Consider the following 26141-nt stretch of genomic DNA (forward strand, 5'->3'; position numbering starts at 1 on the left):
CTATTGAAGGGTGGGTCTGCACATATTCCCACGAGACAAGACCGACTGCAGTGTTATCATGCAAGGAGCACTGTTACTTTGCAATTTCACATTTAAGGAGAGGCAAATTAAAACATTTTATCTGGGAAGGTGGAGTGTAATAAGACAAGAAATAGGATAATGTTCACTGCACAAAAGACTGATCGCAGTGAGCTTGCGCAAGTTAGTGAATCCAATGAATCTCTCCGGTTGACAAGGGGCAACGGATAAATGAACAAATCCAACTGGTTTGAGTTGACTGAAAGACCAGCAGAGATGGAGGATGGGCAGATAATCTGGCTTTGTGCCACTGTAAACGTTTGGGGCAGTGGGCAGATCATAGTTGAACAGAATTAGACAAGGTTGACAAAACTCTATGTGGGTTCAAATGGGATTATACCCCTAATCCCCTTGATCTTCATACACTGATAAGCATCCATAATCCCTCACCTCACTAGGATTAAAAAATAGGATGAAAAGAGCACTGGCTAATTCAAAAGGACACCAGAATACCTAAGCGTGCTTCTCCGAGAGTAAAAAAGAGAGCTGCTGCTGCTGCGAGAGGAGCTGGTGTTTGCGTTTAAAGCAGGTAGCTACAGGCAACCTGTGCTAAGCTCTTTGAAGCTTTGTTAGAATGAGCACAAAGCGAGTAAATGGGGCGGAAAAAAATGTGGCGCAGAAAATGTCAGATGGATGTACAAAACAACCAAGAGTAAAGAATGTGTTGACTTTCTTTACCGGTGCAAACGAGGAAACGAGGCGCAAGACATGAAACCACATTGTCACCAATCTGGCATCCTTTTTTGTTTTGTTTTGTTTTGTTTTGCTGCAGACATGTTGTGCAACCTATTGCTGTGCTGTTCACTAGATACCTCAGGTATCCCACTGATGCGTCTCAGTGAACGGCACTAATCTGGTTATTTATGGCAATTTTGTTCACTCTCGCTTGCTCATTTTGAACACTTAACATGAAACACCATTAAATTTTAAATGTATTGCATTTTCTGAGCGTGTAGTGATGTAATGAGACTGTTGTTGACGTTTTGATTACATAAATTACAGCGCAGGCTTTAATCACTATAATAACATTTGATTTATTGTGATTCTAAACAAATGAGCCATTCATCAACCACCTGCAAGCTAAAAATTGCTTGTTTTGACAGAGGAAGAAAGGATTAGGAGAAGCTGCCAATCAGAGAGAAACTTCCTGCCTCGGTCTACGGGCTAAAATTCAAAGTCATGACAGCGTTCACTTCCTTCCCTCTGTTCTGTCGTGCCAACAAGAAAAATCCTTCTCTGGAGGACATAACGAGCCCATTTCAATTTCCCCCATGCAAGAACAGTACATCCCTCCCTATCAGAGGCCAAAAGAGACGCCCAGCTCTCTTTGTTATTCCACATATGATGTTAAGTCACATTTTATCACAGTTTCCCACTCAGGGAGCTCGACATCAAATCACAGCTGATTCTCCTCTGCCTCACCCCCGCTGCGCCACAAGGCCACGGTACCTTTAGCCCCCTCACGTGGTGCCGGGTGGCCAGTAATGGAATTCATATCATGTTACAGTGGGCTGCCCTGACCTCCACTGTGGCGGTTACTGCTGACTATAGATTGCAATCTGCGTGGCAACAGATCGTTTTCAGCCGCTGAATAGATTAACAACACAGGAGTGTTAAACTGAAAGCAGATTGCTTGTTCAGAGGCTTTCAGGCAGCTTTCTCACCTTTCCAGCAGACAAGAGCACGTGACCAAGACTGAAATGTACATTGCTCTGAGAGCAAAACACATCAGCTAAGCTATTCTGCAGAGTTAGAACCTCTGCTGCCCTTCCCTGCTCTTGCAGCAGCGGCCTCCAGTATTAGAAGACAAAAATGATTGCCTTATTATCGACAGAGCCTTACAAACGAAGACCTTTAACAACCACAGTACATATTAAATCAACGTTTTCTTTTCATGGCAGAAAAAGAGGAGGTTTTGTGTGACGCCAAAGTCCTTGAGGAGTCATAAACAGAGCAATTCAAGCGAACGTGGGATGGCCAGGTGAAAAAGAGCTGTGCTGCTGAGAGGGGAGACTTTTGACTCTTATGGAACCAAAAAAGTACCTAATAAACCCTGTTTCAATGGACAAAACGGGTTCTTGTACAATCAGCACGGTTGGGTTTTCCTTACCTAAGCAGGTATACACATTATTAGAGAGGGACCTCTTGTTAGTGCTCAGCCTTGGAGGCCAAATTGGCATTTAGCAAGGCAGCAGAATGCTCTAATTGTGTGTGATGTCCCGAGGCAGAGGATGCTGATTACTGTAAGCTGTCTAAAACACTTCACCTCCCAGTTAAGTAATACAGGCAAACAGAGGGCTAAATGGGCAGACACACAGTACCTGCTTCCCTCTCTGCATGTACAGTATCACAAGGGCTTTTTTAGTTTCACCAAAAAATGAACTCTCACTCCCACTCATTATTTAAACCTGCAGCAAGTTTTTTTTTCTTTTTTTATCTTGGAGGAGCGGCCGCTGCGTACCCTCGAGTCTGTCAGCCAACTACATTAACCAACAACTTTAAAGGAACTGAGAGTCTCTGAAGTAGAGATGAGACAAGTGATGCCCTCTGCTTCAGTTTTCTCTGAGTAAAGTTCTGGTGAGTCATACAGCTCAGCTACTTGAGCAGCAGTTTGACATCTTGTAAGCATGACATTGTAAAGATGTACTTGACTTTATGAGTGGTGAGTCAAGAGAGTTTGGATGGGGTCTCTTTGTCTCGAACATAAATTGCATACATTAGCATGTAGTAGTACCCAAGCTCTACCTACCCTCTGGAACTTGCTTCCAAAAGCCATCAGAGACTCTCCTCACTCCTCACTCTCCATTTTCAAAAAACTCCCTTAAGACTCACCTGTTCAACACTGCTTTCCCTCTCTGACAGTCTCTTCCAGTCAACAAGCTCTACACTGCTATAGAGCAATGCTATCTCTGTGTTCCATGTCTCCTGCATCATCGGCTGACGAGGATGTGACGTTAGCCTCAGTCTTTTAGCACAATATCATTTAATTTATGTAGCTATCACATTTATGTTCAAGGCCCCTTTTACAGCATTCATCATTGTAAAACAAGTAAGCTGCCAGCCAGCTTCTGTGAGCGTAATCAAGTAGCTATAGCTACAAACCACAGCTGTTGTTTCAGGTGGCAGCATCAACAGTCCTGGCGACAAATAAGGTGCTTTTGTCTACCTTTGTATGAACTCAAAGCCCATTGTTTACAAAATAATTATGGGTCTCACTGGTAAATCTGCCATCATTTTCACAGAGAGTTTGGAAAGAAAGCGTGGCAACAGTAACTAAGTAACTTCATTTTCAGTGAAATGTTTCCTCTTCCATCCTGTATGTAATTTTCTGAGAGTCCGTTATGATAGTTGCATTTTTTTTCCTGCTGGAGAAGCGAGGATTAAGAATAAAAAATCTGATCAGATCACCAGAAACTGTTGCTCAAATAGCCATAGAGTTAAATCTAAATCTACAGCTGTGATTCAGTCTCAATACATTTCAGAGGTTTCAGAGACAGAGTATCACTGCATTGTTATTGAGTTAGATTGTACTGGTGTTGCTGTATTTAATACTTTGTCTAAAGCTCAATTATAGCGAGCAAAGAGAGATGTATGTGTGCAGATACAATGCTGAAATGATGCCGAGTCCTCAGCAGGAAGACAAGGATGAGAGCTAGAGAGAGTATTAGAAGATTATTCAATTTTACACTGAACTGATTCAATGTGATAAAATTGTTCCAGAACTGAAAGCAGTTTTTTTAGATATCTTACATTATGACTTTTAAGAGATGAATCGGCGTATTGAAAACATGGTTGATTTGATGGAAGCACAATAAAGCTTCATTATAAAAACATTAGCATTTCTCAGTCTGTTCACTGTTTATAATTCAGTATCTGCACCAAAGTGAGCAGTTATCATTCAACATGTGCACTAACCAGTGTGTCAATCAAAGCTTAATCTTGAAAAGCGTTGATTGTTCTGACTTCTCCTTCCCTGAGGCCTTGTCACACAGCTGAATGTTACAGATCCAGTCTGGAGCCATTTGGAGCTCCGGTCTGCACCAACAGTGTGACGTGGACTTTTTGTTTACTGGTCTCTCAAGACTTTCTGCTGCTTTATTGATGTTGGCGGTGTCTTGATAGCACGTATTTAAAAGAGGTGTAATTATTTCCTTCACCCCTTGGCCACTGCACATGTTAAGCCATAAATTCCCACAACAGAGAAAACAAATGATCAACAGTCAAGATGTGAGTTTTACAAAAAAATGTTTATCAAATAAAGCTTCTTATGATTTTGATCAAATATTGGTTCTGCTTTATCAAATCTGCCATGTTTTAATAAAGTCAGTTTTTATCAGTTTAACTACACTTTCATCTTTTCTGTTTTATTTTTTCTTTAATTTCCAAGTTAAACCCTTGGGCCCACTTAAATCTAATTTCTGCTTGGCCTTTGACTTTGAAGTGTTGCATTCAAAGTACCACTGTGGTGAAGCTTCTGAGCTTTAAAGACACATCCAAACCGTTTATGGCTTAAAGAAAACACAGTAAAGTACACTGCCACACTGAAAACAGATGCAATGACATAAAATCCATATTACATCAAACTTCCCTTGCACCTCCACATCCAGGGGACATTCCAGCAGAGCACGAATCTTACTTTCACTTCAAAAACATATGGAGCGCTCTAGAAGATATTTACTGTACTTCACATTTGTGTTTCCTAAACTTTCTACTCTGTTACTGCTCTATGTGGAGCGTTGTAGAAACAACTAGAAGACAAGATTATTCCTTTTGATGATGGTTTGGGTCAGACAGGTGGGATACAGTTCAGTCAAGTCTTTGATGTGCATTAGGGCTCTCAATTTATTCAATTCAACATGCATGCTTTACACAGAAAATACAAAAAAATAGTAATTTTATATATTTCTACCTTTCCTTTCCTCCCTTGGCCCCCATGGGTACAACCACAACAGTCACTGTATTATTGTTTATGGTTCAGTCACAGTACGTTAATGGCCTTTACATGCTAATGGTGTGCTGCACTCATATGATCTAGTGTGCGGTAAAATTTACCATTTCAACAGAAAAGATTACTGCCATTTGTATAATGAACTCTATTATCATGTTACCTATACACGCATATCATGATTCCTTCCCACAGGCTATGCACATAATAACAGCCACGAGAGCTGCGTCACAGCTACCATGTTTTCAGTAAAAGATGCTGTTCACCTGCATCAGTCAATCATTTAGCTTAGCATTCCCTCAGCTACCAATGACTTTGATACATGCTTCTCATTAAAAGCAGATTATAAACAGAAAAGGATTTGTGCCACTGTATCAGTTCAGTGCCTCATAGCTCACATTCCTTCCACTGGCAAACATTTCTGTCTTAATAAAGGCATGTAGAAAAAGCCATACATCTCACCCGACCTGTTATTTTCCCCAAGACAAATAAGTCTGTGCAGTCTGTAAATGGAAATTTTCCTGGAGGCAAATGGCACAATATTATGTCTGTCCCCATGTGCACAGAACATACAAATTCAGAAAGGATTGAGCTAAATTATTGAGCCAATCGCAAGGAGCAGGTGTGTGTGTGTGTGTGTGTGTGTGTGTGTGTGTGTGTGTGTGTGTGTGTGTGTACGCACACACTCAATCATCACAATGTAATAATACAATGTGTACAAGAAGTCCCACGTGATGAATACTTAATGCACATACATGCCAATTTTCACACCAAAATTCAGTGCTCACTAAGGAAATCACATATTTTGGATCCTGGACATTTTTTAAGACTCTTTAAAATTCTTAAGACTCTTTAAAACTCTTTAATTAAAAAGTCCGAGGTTAGTGGTTATGCTTAATATTAAGACTCAGCTTTGAGGTGAAGGTTACAGTAGAGTTATGACTAGGGCCATTTCTGGGTTGGTTTAGCAAGTATGTTGGGGTTATGGTTACTGTATGACTAGAGCCACGTACATTTCAGTTCAGTTCAGTTCGTTACCCACTAGAGCACTTATTTTCATGTTTCCATTGTCAGCAGATGAGGATGGTACCACAAACAGAAGCTCTCCATTCTGTGTCTTCTTTTTGTTACCCCTCTGGTCCCTCGCACACTGCTCCAGTACTTAAAAGCAGAGCTGGAAACACTGCAGTCTGTTGATTGGTCAGAAAGCATCAGAGCAAGCAGAGTCGCCTCATCATCTGCACTCTAATATAGGATTTCCCAACTCCAAACCTGTTTTCTTTCCTTGCTGCCTCCAGCCTTTCCTCAAACAAATCTTGTTTCTTTGTTGCAATAAACAACCGCACACCAAGAGGAGAGAACATTCGGTGTCCACTGTGTTCTTGTGAAAGAGTAGCGTAGCTCAGTGCGTAATGTGTGTGAGTGTGTGGATGAGCAAGCAGGTGGCAGAGAAATGACGGTGGATGTGAACGGAGCAGAGGAAATGGTAAGCAGGAAGTTGCCAATCTGGCAGTGAATGTACAGTAACGGCTGCAGTCAGTTAGTAAATGCTGCAGCTTCTGAAGACCAAGAAAAGTCTTGTCTGTAGTTTCCCCAACTTCTGGGAAGTGAAGGAGGTTACGCTCGAAGCCTCGCTTACAACTCCACCTACAGTACTGCCTGTGGTTGAAAAGCAGAACAGACGTAGGTTTAAGGCATAGGTAAGTGCTGAAAACATTTGGTGAAAAGGCAGCTTAGGATAAGACAGTAAAATGTGCCCACTAGTAAAGAGGAACTCATTTGTGTGTGTGTGCTGGATGGAGGAGGGAGCAAAATGAAGGCAGAACAAAAGAGAGTAGGAGAAGTTTGGGGGAACAGGAAGCAATAGAAAGCACAATGAAAAGAAAGGGGGTCAAACTAGGAAAAAAGAATCTGGTGGATGGAAGGCGGAGGAATAAATGAGAGATGAAGTGTGGAAAATAGGGAAAGGGGTGCTGATGTGCTTCTTAAGCAGGTCATTGGATGCAGTGCGCCTTGGGAAGGCTCGTTTAAGCATGGCTAACAGATTTCCTCAGCCCCTGCGGGAGCCCTTCCTCAAAGCTCCCGTCCAGAGAGGCACTGTCACTGTCAGGGCGCATGACAAGGAAATGGAGCACATAGCCATTAAACAACTTCTGAGCTATCACAGTCTATCACAGGAGGGGAGGAAATCTCCATTACCCATGGATACTGTTGGGCTATTCCGAAAAGGAAGGGCTGAATAAAACTGCACCCTTAACTGAATGTCATCGGGAACACAGACTCAAAGGAAGCCTATACTTTCCCTGTGTTTCTGAATTGCTGCTCTCTGACATAAAAGCTATTGGAGAGTTAACAGCAACACAAGTTTCACAAGGGCTCATTTCTTCACTAAACTGTGACCTGTAACGACAACCGTATCATCATCATCACCCTCTGCTGCAGTTAAATTGGTTGTTGCATCAGTGCAGCGTCTCAGTGGAGATCAAGGTGCCCCGCTGACGCTGCAGAATCAATGCTTTTGTCCATCCTGTCTGGGGCCTCCTGAGTCTTCTGTTTGTCTCTGATGTGGGGAGTGAAGCCTAGTTTACAGCATAGTGGTGAATACTGTCTCTTGATCCTGCTCATCCTCTTATTCAGCACTGAAGGGCACTGAGCTCTGTAATCCACAGCCACCAGTCCCTGGCAGAGTTCATGGTCGACACCAAAGCCCTGTTGTTCACACAAACCCCCCACTGCCAGGGCCAGCACTGCCTCGTACTTCACATAAAGGTACACACACTGCACTTCACAGTCTCACACACAAACACAAGCTTTGTAGTCGGTCAGGCCCTCCTTCTTATTCGCCAAAGAGACACACATAACTCAAAGAGCCACGCACACGTCTGTGGGTGTCAGTGGCTTCAGGGCTTCATATTTCCTAGTTTGAAGCAGAGTTGACAGTGTCATGTGTATCGCACCGACTTCAATCCAGTCTCTGTGCTAGATCACCTCCCTAATGACGGTAATTGCATTGAGGAAGCCCCCAGTCGTGTTCAATTACCCATTCCCATCCAAGCATGTGGGTCTAATCTTGCAGCGTAATGTATGATACAGATGACTCTAGAAGGCAGACATATTCATCACCGCTTCATCTTTGCTGGAGTGTGTGAAATCCAGCAGGAGAAACATGTCACATTTGAACGGGCTGAGAGGTGGTTTTCATTATCTGATCGTATCTGAAAACTTGTGTTTGCAAAGTTAACATTGTTCTGTTTGTCTCCTTGAGCGGAAAAGAAAAGGAAAAAAGTGAATACAGTAAAATGAGGACTCACCCCAGGGGCTTCACTAGGCGACTGGCAGGTGAGCCCACAATCTCTCCCAGTGTACAGTAGACCTGTCCTAGGAAGTCCTGCCATGGGGGGAGCACAAAGTGGAATGGAGAGAGACGTGGGTGTGGAGCAAAGGATGGGGACGTTTAGGTGGATCACGGGGGTAACAAGGAGAGTCGTGAGGATTTAGCATTGTCATAAACATTGTACGGTTATAAATTAGGACGTCTGAGGCAGACACGTACGTTAAAGTCGGTTGGCTTCCAGGGTGGAGGAGGAGGAGAAGGAGGAGAGAGAGACCAGGCAGCAGCAGTGACACAACAGAGCATATCATGGAACAGAAGGCACACGACTCAAATACCAGACTGTCATCAACCAAGTGCAAGAAAGAAGAGCAGATATGTGAAAGAGCAGAGAGGCAGAATGGCAACAGCAGAGGGTAAAGAGTCAGAGAGTCTCAGAGGAAGAAAAAAGTGAAAGAGCATGAAAGAGGGAAAGCAATGAAGGCACAAAGAGCCTCACACAAGAACCAGTTTGTTTCCAGAGCATGCAGCGCAATGCAAAAACACAACATGAAAGCAGCACAGCGACAGAAGCGTAACTAATGTTGGAGATTTGGGTGGTATGCAAACCAAGTGCTGCAAATATATTCTTCATGTGTCATGACTAGGAATTTATTTATCAAAGCTTTCAGCATAAACATACATTCACTTCAATGGGTCGTTCACCTGAATGTATGTTCTTCAATAAAGTGTTCCATTTGAATAAATGTATGTTGTTGTCAATATGCATGAACTGTATGCTGCCTTGGAAGTGATAATCTAAACTGCAAACGACACTAGAGAGCACACAGGGAAATGTGTTGAAAAGCTTTGATATTGATGTGCAATGCTTCATTTCTCATTCCTTAAAAAAAGGTAGTGAAGTTATGCCAGATGCAAATGTAACTGATTATTAAGGCTTCGGAGGAATAAAATATCTCATTCTAGAAACTGAAGCAGGTGGAAGGGACAGAAAAATAAGCAGTATTTTGGCATATGAAGCATAATTCATTCATTCTTCCAAAATATATTTGAGCATTCAGATGCCGTAAAATTTGGTTTGCATAAAACCTACATATCAGAGACATGCTTTAGTAACAGTTCAGACTAATTTGAGGATCAAGTCTGAAGTCAAACTCCTGAGCCACAGAAAAAAGAGAGAAAATGGTAACACTTTATATTAAGGTACATATATTCACCATTAATTGCTCATTAGCATATTAGCATAATGGCTCTTTGCTACTCTGTATAAAGCACTGATTAATCCCTTTTTCTGCATGACCATATTCTACAACTACTAGGCCATCATCTAAGAGTTTTCCCACGATTCCTAATTATAGTAAGGAAGGTTGCTTTTAACCTGCCACTAACCCTTAATAACCCTAACCCCAGAATAAGCCATTAATAAGTGCTTTATTATGATTAATAAAGAGCCAATATGCATGCTGATAAGCAACTAATTAAAGGTGGATATGTGTGCCTTAATATGAAGTGTTACCAAGAAAAGATCTTCACTTACATGCTTTGCCAGATCTGGACTTTTAGAATCAATATCATACCTGAAATCACAAAGAGGCCACAAATCACAGGAGCAGAGACGTGGGGAAAGCATCACAAGACCTAACAAATGAATCCAGACTCTCATAAAAGAATACTGGCTGCAGCGTGGACATTTTCTGCCTGTCAATCACACACCTGGGTCATTGAGGGAGCAAAAGGGAACGGCCGATGAAAAAAAAAAAGTGTAAGCAATAATGTGACAGTTAATTAAGGAAGTCATTCTATAGTTTATGAATGTAATTTCCGTGCTATGCCTGGGGGATCGTATTGAAACAATCTAGCAATGCAGAGAAAGTTTTTGAGCATCTGCCAGTCAAACTTAATGTAAAAGTAATTAAACCTCAGTATGCCCTGGCTCCCACCTCTGTGATAAAGAGAGATGTAAATGAGTAACACTAATTGTGAGGGGATACACTCCCTCCTTTCCTGTTCCAGACTCGTATCATGATAACACACCAAATGAATTCATTAAGTGTCTAAAAATCCTCAGAGACCGGCAGCTCCGTCCTGGATAGTCCACCGGGGGACGTCATGCTTGAAGGGAGGAAAAAAGGGAAAACGGACAGATTTTTGGAAGCATATCTCTTCTCCTTGAGGAGGGGGAGAGAGGAGGAAAATGATCCCGACTCTGTTCTCTGAGCTCTCAAAATGAAACGGCACCTTCCTGACCCACGCACTAGTCTGGCCTTTTCCTGAGGAGGACAGCAGCTATGTGTGGAGGAGGGAGGGATGGGGGTCTTTGTGAGTTTTATGGGGCTTGGTTTCAGACATTTGCCTTGCTTAGCAGCAGGGAGATTAAGGATAAAACTTTATATGAAATATTTATCACCCTTATACCAATCTCCCTTCAACGAATGAGTATTGAGACACTGCACTGATGAATAATTCCTCAGGAGAGTGCCGGGCTGGTGACAAGGGAGGGAAGAGAGGAGAAAAGTGACTCGGTGAGAGAAAATGAGAGGCAGGAAAGAGGGAGGGGGGTGAAGAGAGAGATGGGGGGAAGTGAAGGAGAGAGAAGCCGTAGTTTGTGGTGGAGACAAAAGGAAGAAGTGGAGGACTGGGTTAGAAGAGGGCGGCGCTGCGGTGTGTGTCCTCAGAGGACCGGATCAAACGGAATAACTCACACGTCAAAGCGCAGGTTCTGCTTCTCCTCAAAGAAGTAGTCCAGGATGTACTTCCTGACAAAGTCTGGGTTTAGCGTGTTGTCTATCACCTCTGTTCTCCCAAACTAGATCAGAACCAAGAGAGAAGGGAGGGAAAAAGAAGACAGATGAGGAAGATTTGAGGGCAGAGCTTTGAGACAGTACATCATGCAGTCATACAGAAACTACATCTACTGCTCCATTACTTCACCCCACCCCCTCGATCGGCCCCCGGCAACTGTGTTGAACTCGCAGCTCCGGATTAAGCTCAGATTTGATTAACAGAAGTCAGTGTCAGCTCTTCTTCGCATCTTCTCACTGTGCTGCGGTGAGCAAGCCTGAGGAAAGCACTTTATTGAGTCCAATTACACTCATTTAATTAATACCACATTAACACCACTGTTGCTCTCAGAGCCACTTCAAAAAAAAAACAAGGGGCTGAGGAGGATGGAGGGGGTGACAAGACAAAAGCAGAGAAACACAGTGACTTTCACATTTTGTCTCCACACCGGGGGAACTGTCACAAATGATGGGAAGATGGTAACCTATCTCCTGTTCCCTGGCGTTAAGGAGAAAATGGGAGCCTACCAGCGCAGACACAGATTTGTCAGTGTTACAGAGCAAGACCTTCTGATGAGCTGATGTGCTGATAAACAAATCAACAGACACAGAAGGATCTGCACCTCCCGCACACGCACATTAATTGTATCCAAAATGAATAATTCAGAACTCAGAGAACTGATGTTGAGCTGCATAAATAAAAGCTCCCCAGTAGAAAGTGTTACCATCAACTGACACAGTGAATTAATAAACGCAGTGTTAGGGCTTAATGAGGAGATGAAACAGCAGGATTACAGGCTCACACCTTTGTGATTACATCCAGTGAGGGTAAAACTCAAAGTGGGACATAAAGGGGGAGCTCCACAGAGTAAGGCTCAGGCAGTGGAATACCTTTAACAGATGGACACCTGTGCTATAGCAAGTCAGGCTGCATTGTGTGCAACATATGACAGTTTGAGCAAGTGGGTCTGCTGAAGTGTAATCCGCCATCAAACATAAAAGTGTGTCTGAGCCTATAAAAGTTTAAATGCTGTATAGCGCCACCTCTCCTCTCCATCCCTGTCAGAAAGTGCCAGAGCTCCACATCCTGCAGATGCCAAACAGGTGAAAGTTCCACCGAGCAAACAGAAGCCAGTTTCGTGATACTGTGGGAGCTGAATGTGGCAGCGTGGGGTCGATAGCATATTCAATTCTGGTCTCAGGCAGGACTTAACAAAGGAAGAATCAGCATCAAAGTAAAGAACAACCACCCGAGGAAATAACAGAAGTCCCAATCCACACATTATTCCTACCTTGGCAAGTCCACAGTCAGTCAGAGTTGCAAAGCACTACAATTAATTATCAACCACCCCCCCAGGATATCTGGGCACTTTAAGTGTGCACTTCTTCCCCTCCAATAATCCAAACCAGGATAAACTGTCAGCTGCAATGTCAGAAAATTCATCTTGGTACAAAGACTAACGTCTATGAAAGGCCCAGCTTTGTGTGAATTTAGGGCCGTTATATTGTGTCAGCTGCTCAGTTAAGTGAAAGCAGAAGAAACAAACCTGTTATGCATTAGGAGTAATTACAGATGAGGGAGTTGAAGATTAAGACTTTAAAGTCATGGGGACTGTTGGGCTGCAGCTACAGTTTTAATATATTCGACTGCAGATGCTGACAAAAATTAGTCAAGGGGGCACAGGTGTCAAGCGGAGCTGATGAAGGCATCCTCCTGGAATCAAAACACAATTTATCCACAAGGATTTGTTTTCATACTCTTCTCTAACGGAGGAGCAGCCGATGGGGGGAGTACGTCCCACGGAAAAGTAATTGGATTAAGAACGGTTGGCGGCACGGTGAAAGGTGCTCTGACCAACCATATCTAGTCCCAGGAGAACAAAAACACATTACATGACAGACGGAAAAAAGAGGCGCTTAGCTTTATCAATACTGCGCAGCTTGACTCTTCTGCTCACAAAGCCAGCTGTCGCCTGCGCTGAAGACACCGGCCCGTATCTCTTTCAGGGGGAGACGTTCAGGCTGCACACACAGTTTGTAAGCTCGAGGTGGGGCGGTGTAACCAGAGGTGACAGGTGTAGAAGGCTCTTCCTGCCTCAATACTGCACTTGATGCTTGTCTACATTTGCATGTTAATCAGAAAAACTGCTCTCTGGCTTTTTTAAAGGAATATCATGGCATTGCTGCCAGCACCGAGGTATGCTTGACTGTCAGTCAAAGTCAGCTGACTGCAAAAATTCTCACCAGCCACGAGCTCAAATATTATTAACTTTGATTGATCACCACTGCAAAAGGGATTTTTTTTTTCAAGTAAAGCAGTAAAACCCTTTCTCCAGCAGTTGCCATCTCTCTGAAATACCCAACTCACTCAGTTAATCAGCAAATCAGTTAAACAATTGATCAAACATCCAACCAATCCATCGGGCCTTTGTGAGGCCCAGATGTTTGAGTTTTAAACCTCGAGAGTGAGAACATTGTTTGAAAGCGAGGACATCTTGGCCTGTTTTCAAAGGGTTGTTTAAAGCTGCAGTAGGTAACTTGTATAAAAGTAATTTTTTGTCATATTTGCTAAAACTGTCCCTATGCTGAGACAGCAGTACGTGAAACATGTAATCTGTGAAAAAAAACAGCTCCATTGGCCTCACCTACTGCTCCTACTGCACTTTGCAAGAATCCACCGTGCCCAACACAAAACAGCCAATCAGAGCCAGAGGAGCATCTGAGGGAGTGTCTGACATCTGTCAATCACTACTCACACATGCTGCGAACTGCCCCGTCCCTCTGCTCATGCTGCCGGTTGCCACTTAGTCAGACAGCTCTGTGAGCAGCGTCAGGAGGCTAGTGAAAGCTATGGCGGAGCAACATCCACCCAAAAAGGAGAAATTGTCCATACCGCCGCTGCCAACAACAGCATATACGGCTAAAACAACAAATAACCATAAAGCTAATATGGTGATTGTTACAGTAACACTCCACAGCGCGTAGGGTATGTTAGCGACTGTGATGTAGCGGCTGGGCAGAGTTAGCTCGTTTCCAATGCTAAGGCTAACGTTACTGGTTGTCATGGCAGCCGCGCAGATGCCGCAGGGAGGAGGGGCTTGGAGGCAGACCATGAGTGCAGCGGAGAGGGAGGGGGAGTGACATGGAACTTGTGTTGGTTCAAATTTTCAGGCTAAGTCTGCTCTCTTCTCGATCTTACATACTGCAGCTTTAAGCAACAGTTTGACAATTTGGGAAATACATTTAGTTAGATGTTAAGTATCGAAAACACAGTGGAGTATCTCGAGTCTTGTCAGGCAACCAGCTGAGACTCATAACTCATAACATTTTGGTTTGAGAATGGTTGAAACAAATGACATATTGAGCATTACTAGTGAGCTTTAGAGGTGATATATTTTTACCTTTGGACAGAGTCATGCTAGCTGTTTCAGTCTCTATGCTAAGCTCAGCTATTCGCCTTCTGACTGAAGCTTCATATTTACCGCACAGACATGAGAGTGGTTTCAATCCTCTCATCTAATTCTGGGCAAAAAAACATGTAATTTCATATCTTTAAGACTTGGTGCTCAAATAAGGTTCAAGTTAAGGCTGTGGTTATCGTTGCATACATGTATGTGTGTGTTGCTTTGCCATATAAAGGTGAGATTTCCTGTCTGGTGTTGAATCAATGCTAAAACCTCTTGTGTTCGGCTTTCCTCCCTATTTCAGAGCCCACAACCACCTTTATATCTTGGAGCCGTGTGTTTGCAACTCTTAATCTGGTGTGTCACACCACTGTGCACCAGTGTGACACCAGGGTCTCTGCAGAGTCAATAAACATAGCACTCGAATTCAATCAGAAAGGATTTGAGTGTGAAGAGTATCTGTCTTCCTGTTAGGAGGCATGTATATACAGTATTGATTGTGTTGTACATCTGTGACTTGGCTGGCTTTTACCTTCTGAACAAAGTCTTTCATGATCACAATGAATGGCTGGCTGCATGAGGCAAAAAGGAGAGTACAAACAATGGATCTGAATTATGAACTATTCCCCTTTTAGATGTGATTATGTGGCCACTTCTCTGTATGTCCATCCGCTGAGATTACAGGGACAAATAATCCCAGAAGGAGCCTCTGTCTTGCCTCAGGGTCTGCCTTCCTCTGCTTGATCTGCCTCCCTGGTCTAATTAAGGCCCCGTGGCCAACAGTCAGCAGGGACTCTGACGCAGAGGCAAATCTTTATTGATACAAGTAGCTGTCACCGTAATCAGCCAATCAGTCACAGCTAACACAGTGCTGACCAGCGCACGGCCATTCGTGGGGTCAATCAATTGCACATGATTGGCACTCACAGCATTTACTTTGAGAGAGAGGAGGGGAGGACAGGGTTGTAAACAGAGAGCGGGCTGTCATGGAGAGGAGACATGATGATTGAGTTACGGTGACAGAGGGACGGCTGCGATCTCTTACCTCTCTCCACTGTTTGGACTCCACACCCTGCGTGTATAACACAACCACTGAGAAGGGAAGAGGAGGAGGGAGAAAGAGAGAGCAAAGGAATACATTGTCACTAAACAATCTCAATCAAGCATCCCGCGCCTTCAGATGTTGTTTGTTTTGTTCTTTCTTTGCTGACATTCATCATTAATTATCCTGCCACGCCTTGACAGCATAATGAAGTGCCAAGTTTGATGATGCTGCGCTGCATCAAATTCTGCGTGCGATGTCCACGTGCAAAGAACAAAAGCTCTAAAGCAAGATTGAAGGCTCCTGGAGCACAGTTTAAGCCATGCAATCACAGCACAATTTCTCAACGGTGGGATTCTCCTGATTCCTATTTGATTTTGCGACTTCAAATGAAGCCGCGGCTGGCGAACGCTACGTGATCTGTTGTATATCACAAAGGTTCATCTTCAGGCGATCACAAAACAGGACGAGTGTGATATTTCCCCAGTAGCTTATTCATACAAAGGGCTTGAACCTCCTCCCTATTATGTTAAATGTCTCCTCCATTTTCTATCCCTCAGCAAGTATCAAAGAAAATGCCTTTATGGCAGTTCCCCATGTGTCTCACCAGAAGATAGGCATTTGCATTCAAAGGCTGGCGTTTAAACCCTGCATGTATTAAGGTACTTTCTGTAGCTCACAATGAGGAAAGGTTGTCACATTACTGTGCAAATGATATGCAGTTATTGAATGAACACTTCGAAAGAGCAGAGTAAACTGAATCAAACTTAAGCTCAGCAAAAGTAAAAAGTAAAGCATTACAAAAGGAGAGGAGGTGACACCGAGCAACAGAAAGCTAAGCTGCAATTAGCGTCGTAAAAAGCTGAGAACTTACATGGATCGGATTTGGAGAAAGTGTCCCGGTCCAACAGATTCCTGTAGGAGAAGGAAACACCAAAATGTTATTGGAGTTCAGCATGTGCTTATGAAGGTCTAATTCATTTCACTGGATTTTTTAAGTAACAGGCAGGTCTCATTTTGTACGCATATTTAAACGCTTCCTCTCAAATTCAAAATTGCTAACTCACAAACAAGATAATTGCATGGTTATTCACCTCCACACTTAATTTCATATAAACCATAGTGTCCTTGAGTTTTCATTTCGAAGTGAGCAGTACAATAAGCACACTAAAGCTCAGTGAAAGGACACAGAGGACACACAGGCTGCAGTGCCAGTGAAAACATGGGCACTACTAACTACAAAGCATTGGGAGAGCACATACCTTCACCAAGGCTGAATAATTCTCTACATTTCTTTGAATAAGAGCTGATTTTTTGATCAGAATGAATTTAAAACATACACAAAAGACAGACAGTCATGGCATGTGCGTCACATTTTTTTCATTCAAGTAAGTGTAGTCATTCAGGACAAGACAGCAAACATAGAAACAATGTCTCAAAATTAAGTATTCTTGAAAAAAATCAAAAATATGCAGCTGTATTTGAGCTCTGCACTTGTCTTTAAGCTTGTGGCCTTATTTTCCACTGTCATTCAGCATTAATGGAGCCTTCACAAATGTGCAGGTAGGCCATGCCATGAGCTCTAATGCACCCCCACCATCACAGATGCTGGCAATTGAACAGTGCGCTGATAACAAGCAGGATGGTCCGTCTCCTCTTTAGCCTGGAGGACACGACGTCCATGGTTTCCAAAAAGAATTTCAAATTTAGACTCTTCAGTCCACAACACAAGTTCATCTTAAACAGAGCTCAGGACCAGAGAAGGCAGCTGTGTTTCTGGACCTGTTTTATATACGATTTCCTCTTTGCATGGTAGAGTTTCAGCTTGCATTAGTGGCTGCAGCGATAAACTGAGTTCACTGACGATGGTTTTTGGAAGTGTTCCTGAGCTCATGCAGTGATGTCCACTACAGAATTGTGCCTGTTTTTAGTGAAGCGCCATCTGAGAACCTGAAGATCAGGGCAATCCAATGCTGGTTTTCAGCCTTGTCCCTTGCGTACAGAGATTTCTTCAGATTCTCTGAATCTTTTAATTATGTACTGTTGAAAATAAAATCCCCAAATTCTTTAAAATTTTACATTGAGAAACATTCTTCTTAAATTGTTGCACTATTTGCCAGCTCAGTCTGTCACAGTGTGGTGAACCCCTCATCTTACCTTCAGACAGACTGCTGCTGCTCTTTTTAGACCCAATCATGTGCCTCACCTGTTGCCAGTTAACCTGATTAACTGAGAGATCTTCCACCAGCTGTTTCCTTTTAGCATTTCACTACCTTTCCAGTCTGGTGTTGCCACCGTCTCAACTTTGTTCACACATGTTGCTGGCATCAAATTCTAAATGAGGATATAATTTTCAAAAAATTTAATTATGGGATTTCAGTGTTTTGCAAATCATCACATTCTGTTTCTAGTTTTTTGTTTTTTGTTTTTTTCAAACTGTTTTGAAACAGAGTTGTACGATTCACAAGATTTTTTAAATGGTGATACAGTTACTTTGGTTCTTACTGATTAACTGGTTGGATGTGGGAAACTGTTCTTCACGTTGCTTTTTGTGTTGTCTCACATAGCCAGACCGAACATTATCTCCACACTTCATACAGCAACACAAGCTCAGCTGGTTTTGTTGTTACAGAAAAGCCTCTTCTGCTCCGTGCTGCGTCACTATGTGCGTCTGTTGCTGCTGCTGCATCCATGGTACACTGACTGTTGCACTTATATTGTTGAGATGCATAATCCTACCCTTTGCCTTTGTCCTTTGAGAATGAATCACATTACATTTACCTAAATAACCTACATTATGGAACAGGTTAACACAGCCTCTTTTTTTTTCTTTCCTAAGTCGTATTGCCTTGCCTTGTTGAAGAAAAGAGGTGAAAAGTGGTAGAATACTGTTTCGAGTGAAGTATCCTTTTCATTTTGGTAATGAAAAACATAAAAAAAGTGTGATCAAAATTTTCAGTCATATATCAGACCGCTAATTTCAACAGGACCACAGGAACAAAACCAAGAGGTCACAGAAAAAAAAGGTAAGAAATGAGGTAAATGATACAGCAATTACTCTTTGTATTATCAGAATTTGAGACCCAGAGTCTTGAATCAGTGCATTATCTCTGTGTGTGTCATTCATGTGTGCTGGGAGTCACCCTGGTCAGCCAGAGAAGGACCCTAATTACATCTGCAACAATTATTCAAATAACTGATCATAAGAAATGATATGGCAACTATTTGCCATTATCTGCTTTGATGAACAACTGGTCATTTAAGACATTTTTCAAGCAAATTTGTTGGACAACTTGGTTGTTGTAGTTTCTCAGATGTGAGGATTTTCTGCTTTTCTTTGTCTTTTGCGATAGTAAACAGGATATATCTGCCTTCTGGACTGTTGGTCAGACAAAACAAATAATCTAAAGACATCACTTTTGATCGCACATTACGCTACAAAACAATCAAGGAAATGTCAGATTAATTGATTATGAAAATATCGTGTTAGTTGCTGCTGTGATGCATATGAGGTATGGATCAAAATTACCACCAAAAGAGCAACTTTTATTAGGATGAATGTATCTATGTAGGTCTATGACAACACAAAGAAACCTGTGATCAGCTCTTTTCTCAGCTTTGTACCGCACAATGAAGGTGAGTCTCGCTGTTTTTTCAGTGACTCTGGCTTCAGGTAAAAAGCAACATTCCACAACACAAGTACCTGTTTTGTTTCTCCATTCACAGCAACGTGGTACAGGTCCATCAGTATGCACCCGTGTGCGAGGATGAGATTCAAAGCCCATGTAGCATTCCTGGCAGCATCCTGGAGTCACTGCAGTGTTTCATGTGGTCATAATATTATGAGTATCAGTCTGATCCAGTCCTTGTCCAGCAGTGTATTCAAGTCACTTTCATTCAGACCAGTTCCCACTCAGTCTCCCTCAGTTTGAACCACAATCAAAGAAAAGAGGTTACTGTTGTATATCAGGATAAAAACTATAGCTTTCCACCCAACTGATATCTCCAAACCTGAAAATAAAGCACAGAATTGCTCACTTTGGAAGAGCTATCCAGTTCCCTGACAGTGATCATCATCCAACACCTTTTACAGCAGCCAGGCAACTCTGATTGGCTCGTTGACTCATTCAAGATAAGAGCCGCAATCAGCATTAATATTATTCATTCATTCTTTATTTTTAGCCTCTAACAAACTGGATTTTCTGTGTTTTTGGAGAGTTTCCCTGATAATTTGAGTTGTTCCCTTTAGCATACCCTTCTGTCACTGTACAAGACCCAATAAAGCAGGTACTAACTAAACACAAGACAGGGTACCGTCAATCACTTTAACATTTTACATGAGACATTTTCCAGATGGTCCCAATGATCTCATTAGCATACTGCTATAATGCAAAAGCCTACATATAGATCTTGTTTCTGGTTCTTGATTTGCGAGCAGTGTCAATAAATGACTTGCAGTTCAGAACAATCCTCATCCCTTTAGGGGACAGCAGGATTTCAATGAATATAGATGAGATTTCGGGAGTGAATCCAAGCAACATCCCATCATTCATGTACAAGTAATTCTACATTCCTGGACAAAAAAATCTTGTGTCACAAGGATACGTGGGGGGATAATAGATGCAGCTTTGTTGGGTATTAGCCCTGGGCTGACCTGACGACAGTTGGAACGTTGTCAATGTAACTATCATTGGCGATAACAAAGCCTTCCATGACTAGCTGCCCCTTTGTATCCACCTGTTACTGTCTGTCATCCATTACCTCCAACAATTCGCTTGTCAGTCACCTCATCCCATCTCTTAGCGCAGAGGGGAACGTGCCACATGGAAAACGTGGAGCGGGAAAACATGACATCCCAGTTTACTTCTACAGAATGTTACTGCAGAAAACAAGCCTTCATCTGAGTTACTTAACCTCACTTTGCTCTTGCGGAACATTTTTATTCTGGGAAGAAATGATTAGTATACAGATTTATACACCAATACAAATTAATCCACCATATTACTGTGCACATGGCCAAGGAAGACACAACGGTGCCGCAGGATGGGTATTAACATCTCAGATAATCTGTCTGCTTTCACTGAAGTAACGCTGCCTGTTTCTAAAGTTAACTCCTTCTTTCTTCAAATCTCAGTGGGATAAGAGAAGATCATTATCCCAAAAGCTGATGTGGAGAAAGTTTGTTGATGAAGATGAAGTTTATTGAAAGTAGGACAAAAGTAATTAGATCCAGCTACTTTCCATCCACACCACATTTCATGTATCAGCCTTGTTTCATACTGTAGCACTTCAGAGATCTCTACAACCATCTAAATTTAAATACGTGAATGAAAATTGCGAACTTTTCCTATTCCTCTTGATCTTACCACCTTCGTTAAAACTCAAGTGCAACAATCTCCTCTTGCTACTAGAGGATTTAATATTTCATCACATGTGAGGCAAGAGTGTGGAGCGCATTATTAGATGTAGAACAAACAAAACCACAAGAAATGAAATTCAAATATCATTTTAATAACTTTTTTTTCTCTGTCTAATCATCCATGACAAAGTAATGTTTGTTTATTTATCAGTGAATTAAGCTTGTAGTTACTGGTTATGCACACTTTAATTAATAAGACACTAGAAGGAAAATCTGCATACTGTATTAGCATCGCCCAAACAAAACATGCTCTAAAATCAAATGTGCAAATTCTCTCTGGCTGTATAAATGTGTCATAAAAGTATTTAATTTAGCTAAAATATTGATAAATGTTCCCACTACAGTGAAAAATGTAAAGGAGGTTTGACCTCTAAAACATGGCTGGCTGCTGAACTCTAATTTAACAGAATATATGAGGAGCACTTGCTCCCTCTCGGTCAGATCCCTGGAGATATTTCAGCAGCTCCTTAGTCCATGTGGCTGATTATTAAACTAATTCCTGCACCCACAGTACCTTATTGTCAGCACTCCCTTAATTCTGCTCCACTTTCTTAGAGTTGCGGAAATCATAATTGGCACCTTGGAGAAATGGCATCTAATTCAGTGGAAAGTGGTTTTATATAGTCTTGAATCTGGCTGGCCAATTCCAGTATGAGCTGCTGCCTCATTGGTTCTTAAAAGGACATGACAAATGCAAGCTTGAAAGTCAAGTCTCTGACTGGGATAGAGGAAGGAAAATCTCATCTCTATTACATTAGAGACAATAGGAGATGACTGGGAGGACAAAGTGAAGGATGCTGTCACTTCACTTTCTCTACTGCCCTATGGTCCCCTCTTTTTTGGTAGAGGAAAGACATTTTCTTTCTACTCACACACCATTGGGTCAGTAGGTCCACTTTTTGTCTAATATACCCATAAGCAGCTTCTCAGGGTTCAAAGGGTCAGAACTAAACAGGGGAGATATATGCTGCTGCAGAGGTCTGCTGACCCCTTTACAGACTGAAGGAATTCCATTACTTAGACTGAACATTTGGTTTTTCCTAAAGGGTATTTGTGTAATTCATTAAAAATCTGCATGGCTTATAAGGGCATCAGATATGGGCATGTGAGAAGCACCACAGCTGAAATTGAAACAAACAAATTACAACGACCTAAAACCTCCTGCACTCCTGCATTTCATCAATGGAAATGAACTCTGCTTGCTTTGCATAACTGAATCTGCGGCTGGTGACAGATGATGATACAGAGTGATATTACTTTTGTCTGAATTTCACAAAGTCCCCTGCATTACATTCAACGTGCAATCTGGTCTTTTTAATAGTGACAGACCCATCTGCTGACCTTCACTGCGATGGCACCAGGTGTCTTCTTCTCCTCCATCTGTTTAATTATTCAGTTTCTGTTCAACCTGGGATCTCTCCAGGTCGACAATACCTGCAGCAGAGCGCTCCCTGGGCGGCCGTCTCGCCGGCAGTGACAGAATCTCAGCCATGAAACCGCTCTCCTTAGTGTAATAAATGAGGATGTACATACGCTGTGACTCCCTATTTCAGATTGGCTTTTGGTGTGTGACTAATGTCCGACCAGGGAATAATATCGCTGTTAACTGCACACTGTAACAGCTTGGGGTTGTGCAAAGAAAGGTCTTTTTTTTTTGCTTTGTTTTTTCTGCAAAGAGCTGAGGGAGATCCACACACTGATACTATATAGCTGCTATAACACTGGTCGAGCACTTTGCACTTAGCATACTGTGAATTCACACTAATTTCCCTTCATCTCTCCACTCCTTGTGAAAAATGCCAGCGACAAATGGCGATGTAAAGCACATTAAACTGAAAACTAGGACATGAATGAGGCACAGCAAAGCATTTCTAAGCTCATACATATTTGGACTTTGAAATGACAGTAACTGATCATTGAATCGAGATAGACAGACTCGATTCAGTCGAGTGTGAGAGCGGGGTCGATCTCAATAGTGATCATGATGATATAGCACGCCTTTCTCGGAGGATAACACTAATTGATGTTAGTGAAGGATGAGATAGCAGCGAGAGTACCATATAGAGTGGAAAGAGAGAAACAGAGCCATCTAATTGGTAGTGGACTCATGTTGAGCCTCAATACGTGACAGCAGCACATAGCAGGTAGGTGGTGGTAAGTGGTAATGAGCATGAACTGACGAACACTAACCACCACTGTAAGTATTCAGAGGCATGACCACCTCATGACATACACACCTATTCACTCAAACACTTATTGACCTGAAATGTAACCACTGGGCTGGAAATAAATCCTGTTCGGTTTCACGATAATTGCCATTTCTTTTGACCTCATGAGATGGAAGCTGCAGTAGCGGTTCCTAAGAGCACTTAAGGTTTTTCATAATGGCCAAATAAATATTTAAAGAAGTATTTTACACTGGAAATATGGCCTTTTCATAAAGCTGGGATGTCTATGCAGTAGAAATATTTTTGAAATTGGTGCTACATGACCAGAGGAAACAGAGGAAAAAGGTGTGTGGCATTCCCTTTCACTCAAAAGGTAAAAAAAAAGCCCACAACAACCAGAATGCACTGGGCCACACCGGACCAATAAACGTTCCAGCTGGGGGGTGATGCACTGCGAGTTGGGCAGTGCTTGTTTTTGGCTTGTCCATTTTCAAACAAGTAAGCGGCAGCCATCTGGCTCTCTCAGCTTCTGTAACTCATTGGTGTCATGTCTTGTGCTACTTAAGTGTCTGTTTGTTTGACCTCAACATCCTGACAAAGGCGTGTCAGTCATGTAATATTAAAGGCCATTTTGTTACTCAGGATTCACAGTGCCTTGGATTTTTTTCCTCTTGTTTGGATTGTCGAGGCCCTTGACCACAAAGAGCATCTTTGTTCATCGCCCAGGATTTTTTTGTGTGGAAATCAATGATGTACTGCAGCTTTTCCCTTCTTTTTCTGTACCCACTTGAACAAACCTACTGATGTGGCATTCATGACTTCAGTGTTTTCTCTGAAAATTCTGAATTACTTTTTTGTTCCGAGCACGATGGTGGAATGCAGAAAACATAAAATAATAAGTTTTTCAATCAACTAGAAACATAACAGAAACCACTCTAACATCAAGCATATCATATACTTGTAAAATAAATAAACAAATATATAAAATACGACATTGCATGTTCAGTTTGAAGGCATCTAACACAAATAAGAAACTTGAAAGAAACTGGAAATTAGAGGAACTGGCATCTTCCACACAGCCTGTAATCATTTCACAGTTTTGTAGCTTGTGGTTAAGTTTATCTTGTACAATTCACACATTTTGACTGATAATCCATTTCCCTACAGTGAAAATTAATTGTATTTGTACTTATCAAACCTGACGTTTCAGCTCTACACACAGCTTTATAGCAAAAGCACACACACACACACACACACACACACACACACACACTCTCACCCACACAGGCAGAAATGTGCCTTTCGGCAACTGTATAACAAATCCATTTGAATGTATCTAACAGAAAAATTACTAATTCTGATATGTCTAGAGAAATAACAATAACCTGACAATGAGTAACTTGTTCAGGCCTTCGGCGAAGTTCAGAGACCTTCAACAAATGTAACATAATGTGGTGAAATCTTCCCTGAGCAACCTGTCACATTTTGTACAAATCTGCCACCAGTTCTCACATTTTCCAGACAAGCTGGTCAAATATCCCCCGACACAGAGATCCACTAACACACTGTGCTGACCCTTCAGGTTTTCTGAAAAGTGACAAAAGCAGCTTGATACTTCTGAGCCAAGAGGTGCAGTTTTGATTTCTCTTTGCAAAGCACTCTTGACTTTCGTTGTCATTACAATCAGCACTTTGAGATGACACCGGCAACATGCAGAGTGTTATAAACCAGTGGCATGGCACCGCAACCGTGTTTCCATGGGATCCCCCTTGGATGCCATATATCCCGAATGAGAACATATTAATAACTCTGACACAACCACAAGCCAAGTGTCTGGGATCAAAACTCATTTTCACTGTGTCAGGGGTTCATGCATAATTATCCGCTTCATCGACCTGCGAGACTCGCCTGCTGCAATCTTAACATCCCCAAAATTGGAAGAAAAAAAAAAAATTAATTAATTAAAATCTGGCTCCTCTTGGCAGCCTCGTGTCTCTTAGCCCCGATCCCCAAAACAGATGCGACACATCACTCACACATACAAGCCATCCTGCATCCTGCGAGCTCGCTCCAGGTCAGTCTTAACCCAGAAGACGATATGCAAATAATGGCAAAGTAAAAACACAGCAAATTGAAATTTCTCTCTTACTCAGAGGGATCTTTTATTAATATTTTATGCTCTTACACAATGCAAACTAGTTCAATTCAAACTTGCTTTCTGCCGGGGCAAAACAAAGGGATGTTTCAACCGGAAAACCAGGCCATAGGGTTTGATTGAATGAGTAACCAAGACTGAATGAGATCAACAGCTACAGCAGCTATTAACACTAAAACAGCAGCAGAGTTACAGGCCATAACAATGCATTCAAATAAACAATAGGTTGCTACACAGCTTGAATCCCAATTGCTCTGCTCAAGTAATTGTTTCTGACAGATCGAGCTGCGATGCCACACATCCTAATCGTTCTGATGATTTCATTAGGCCTCCCCCCTCTGCTGCAATGATTGCCTCAGGAAGAGTTCAGATCAAGAAGCATGCCGCAAGTTTTCAGACTGACCCCGGGGAACAGCAATCAGTGGCCTTGTGCACCATGGATCTTCTCCTGTGAGCATTTGTCACAGGCTGCTGGCAGTCATGTGACCTCTTGGTGTGTTTCACCAGGTAATGAATCCCTCGGGAGCAGAGTGGCCTGGTTGAGTTAGATCCCCCAGCTATGGAATGCATTGATTGGATGCAGTGCTACTCTAACCAATCTATCACAGCAAATGAATGGTTTCAACGAGCTCCAAAGCAACAGCAGAGAAGAGAAGCGGACAGACAAGATGCAGCAACTTCGTCCTGGTGAAATTGATGATGGGAGCAGATAAAGTTCGACATTCAAGCGGTCAGGTGGGAGGCTGAGCTCACTCAAAGAGAGGGTGGCTTTGTCAGCCGATTCCACTTTTAACAGCACACCCGTGGTGTGCTTCGACA

General features: G+C 42.3%; 1 protein-coding gene across 3 annotated transcripts in view; it reads right to left on the reverse strand.

Moving 5' to 3' along the window:
• Positions 1-26141, reverse strand: part of cpne5a (copine Va) — a 69756-nt gene that overhangs the window by 39964 nt on the left and 3651 nt on the right. The window contains exons 2-7 of one of the 3 annotated variants that reach the window (XM_070968531.1): positions 16455-16495; positions 15584-15630; positions 11057-11160; positions 9892-9931; positions 8577-8591; positions 8335-8411 (exon numbers count right to left, since the gene is read on the reverse strand). In XM_070968531.1, coding sequence (XP_070824632.1) covers positions 8335-8411; positions 8577-8591; positions 9892-9931; positions 11057-11160; positions 15584-15630; positions 16455-16495 — 324 coding nt within the window. Of the gene's footprint in view, positions 1-8334; positions 8412-8576; positions 8697-9891; positions 9932-11056; positions 11161-15583; positions 15631-16454; positions 16496-26141 lie in introns of those variants that run through there. The other 2 variants (XM_070968533.1, XM_070968534.1) reach the window with 2 other exon arrangements.

This window comes from Chaetodon trifascialis, chromosome 8 (genome assembly GCF_039877785.1).
Source record: "Chaetodon trifascialis isolate fChaTrf1 chromosome 8, fChaTrf1.hap1, whole genome shotgun sequence".
In the NCBI taxonomy this organism is placed as follows: Eukaryota; Metazoa; Chordata; class Actinopteri; order Chaetodontiformes; family Chaetodontidae; genus Chaetodon; species Chaetodon trifascialis.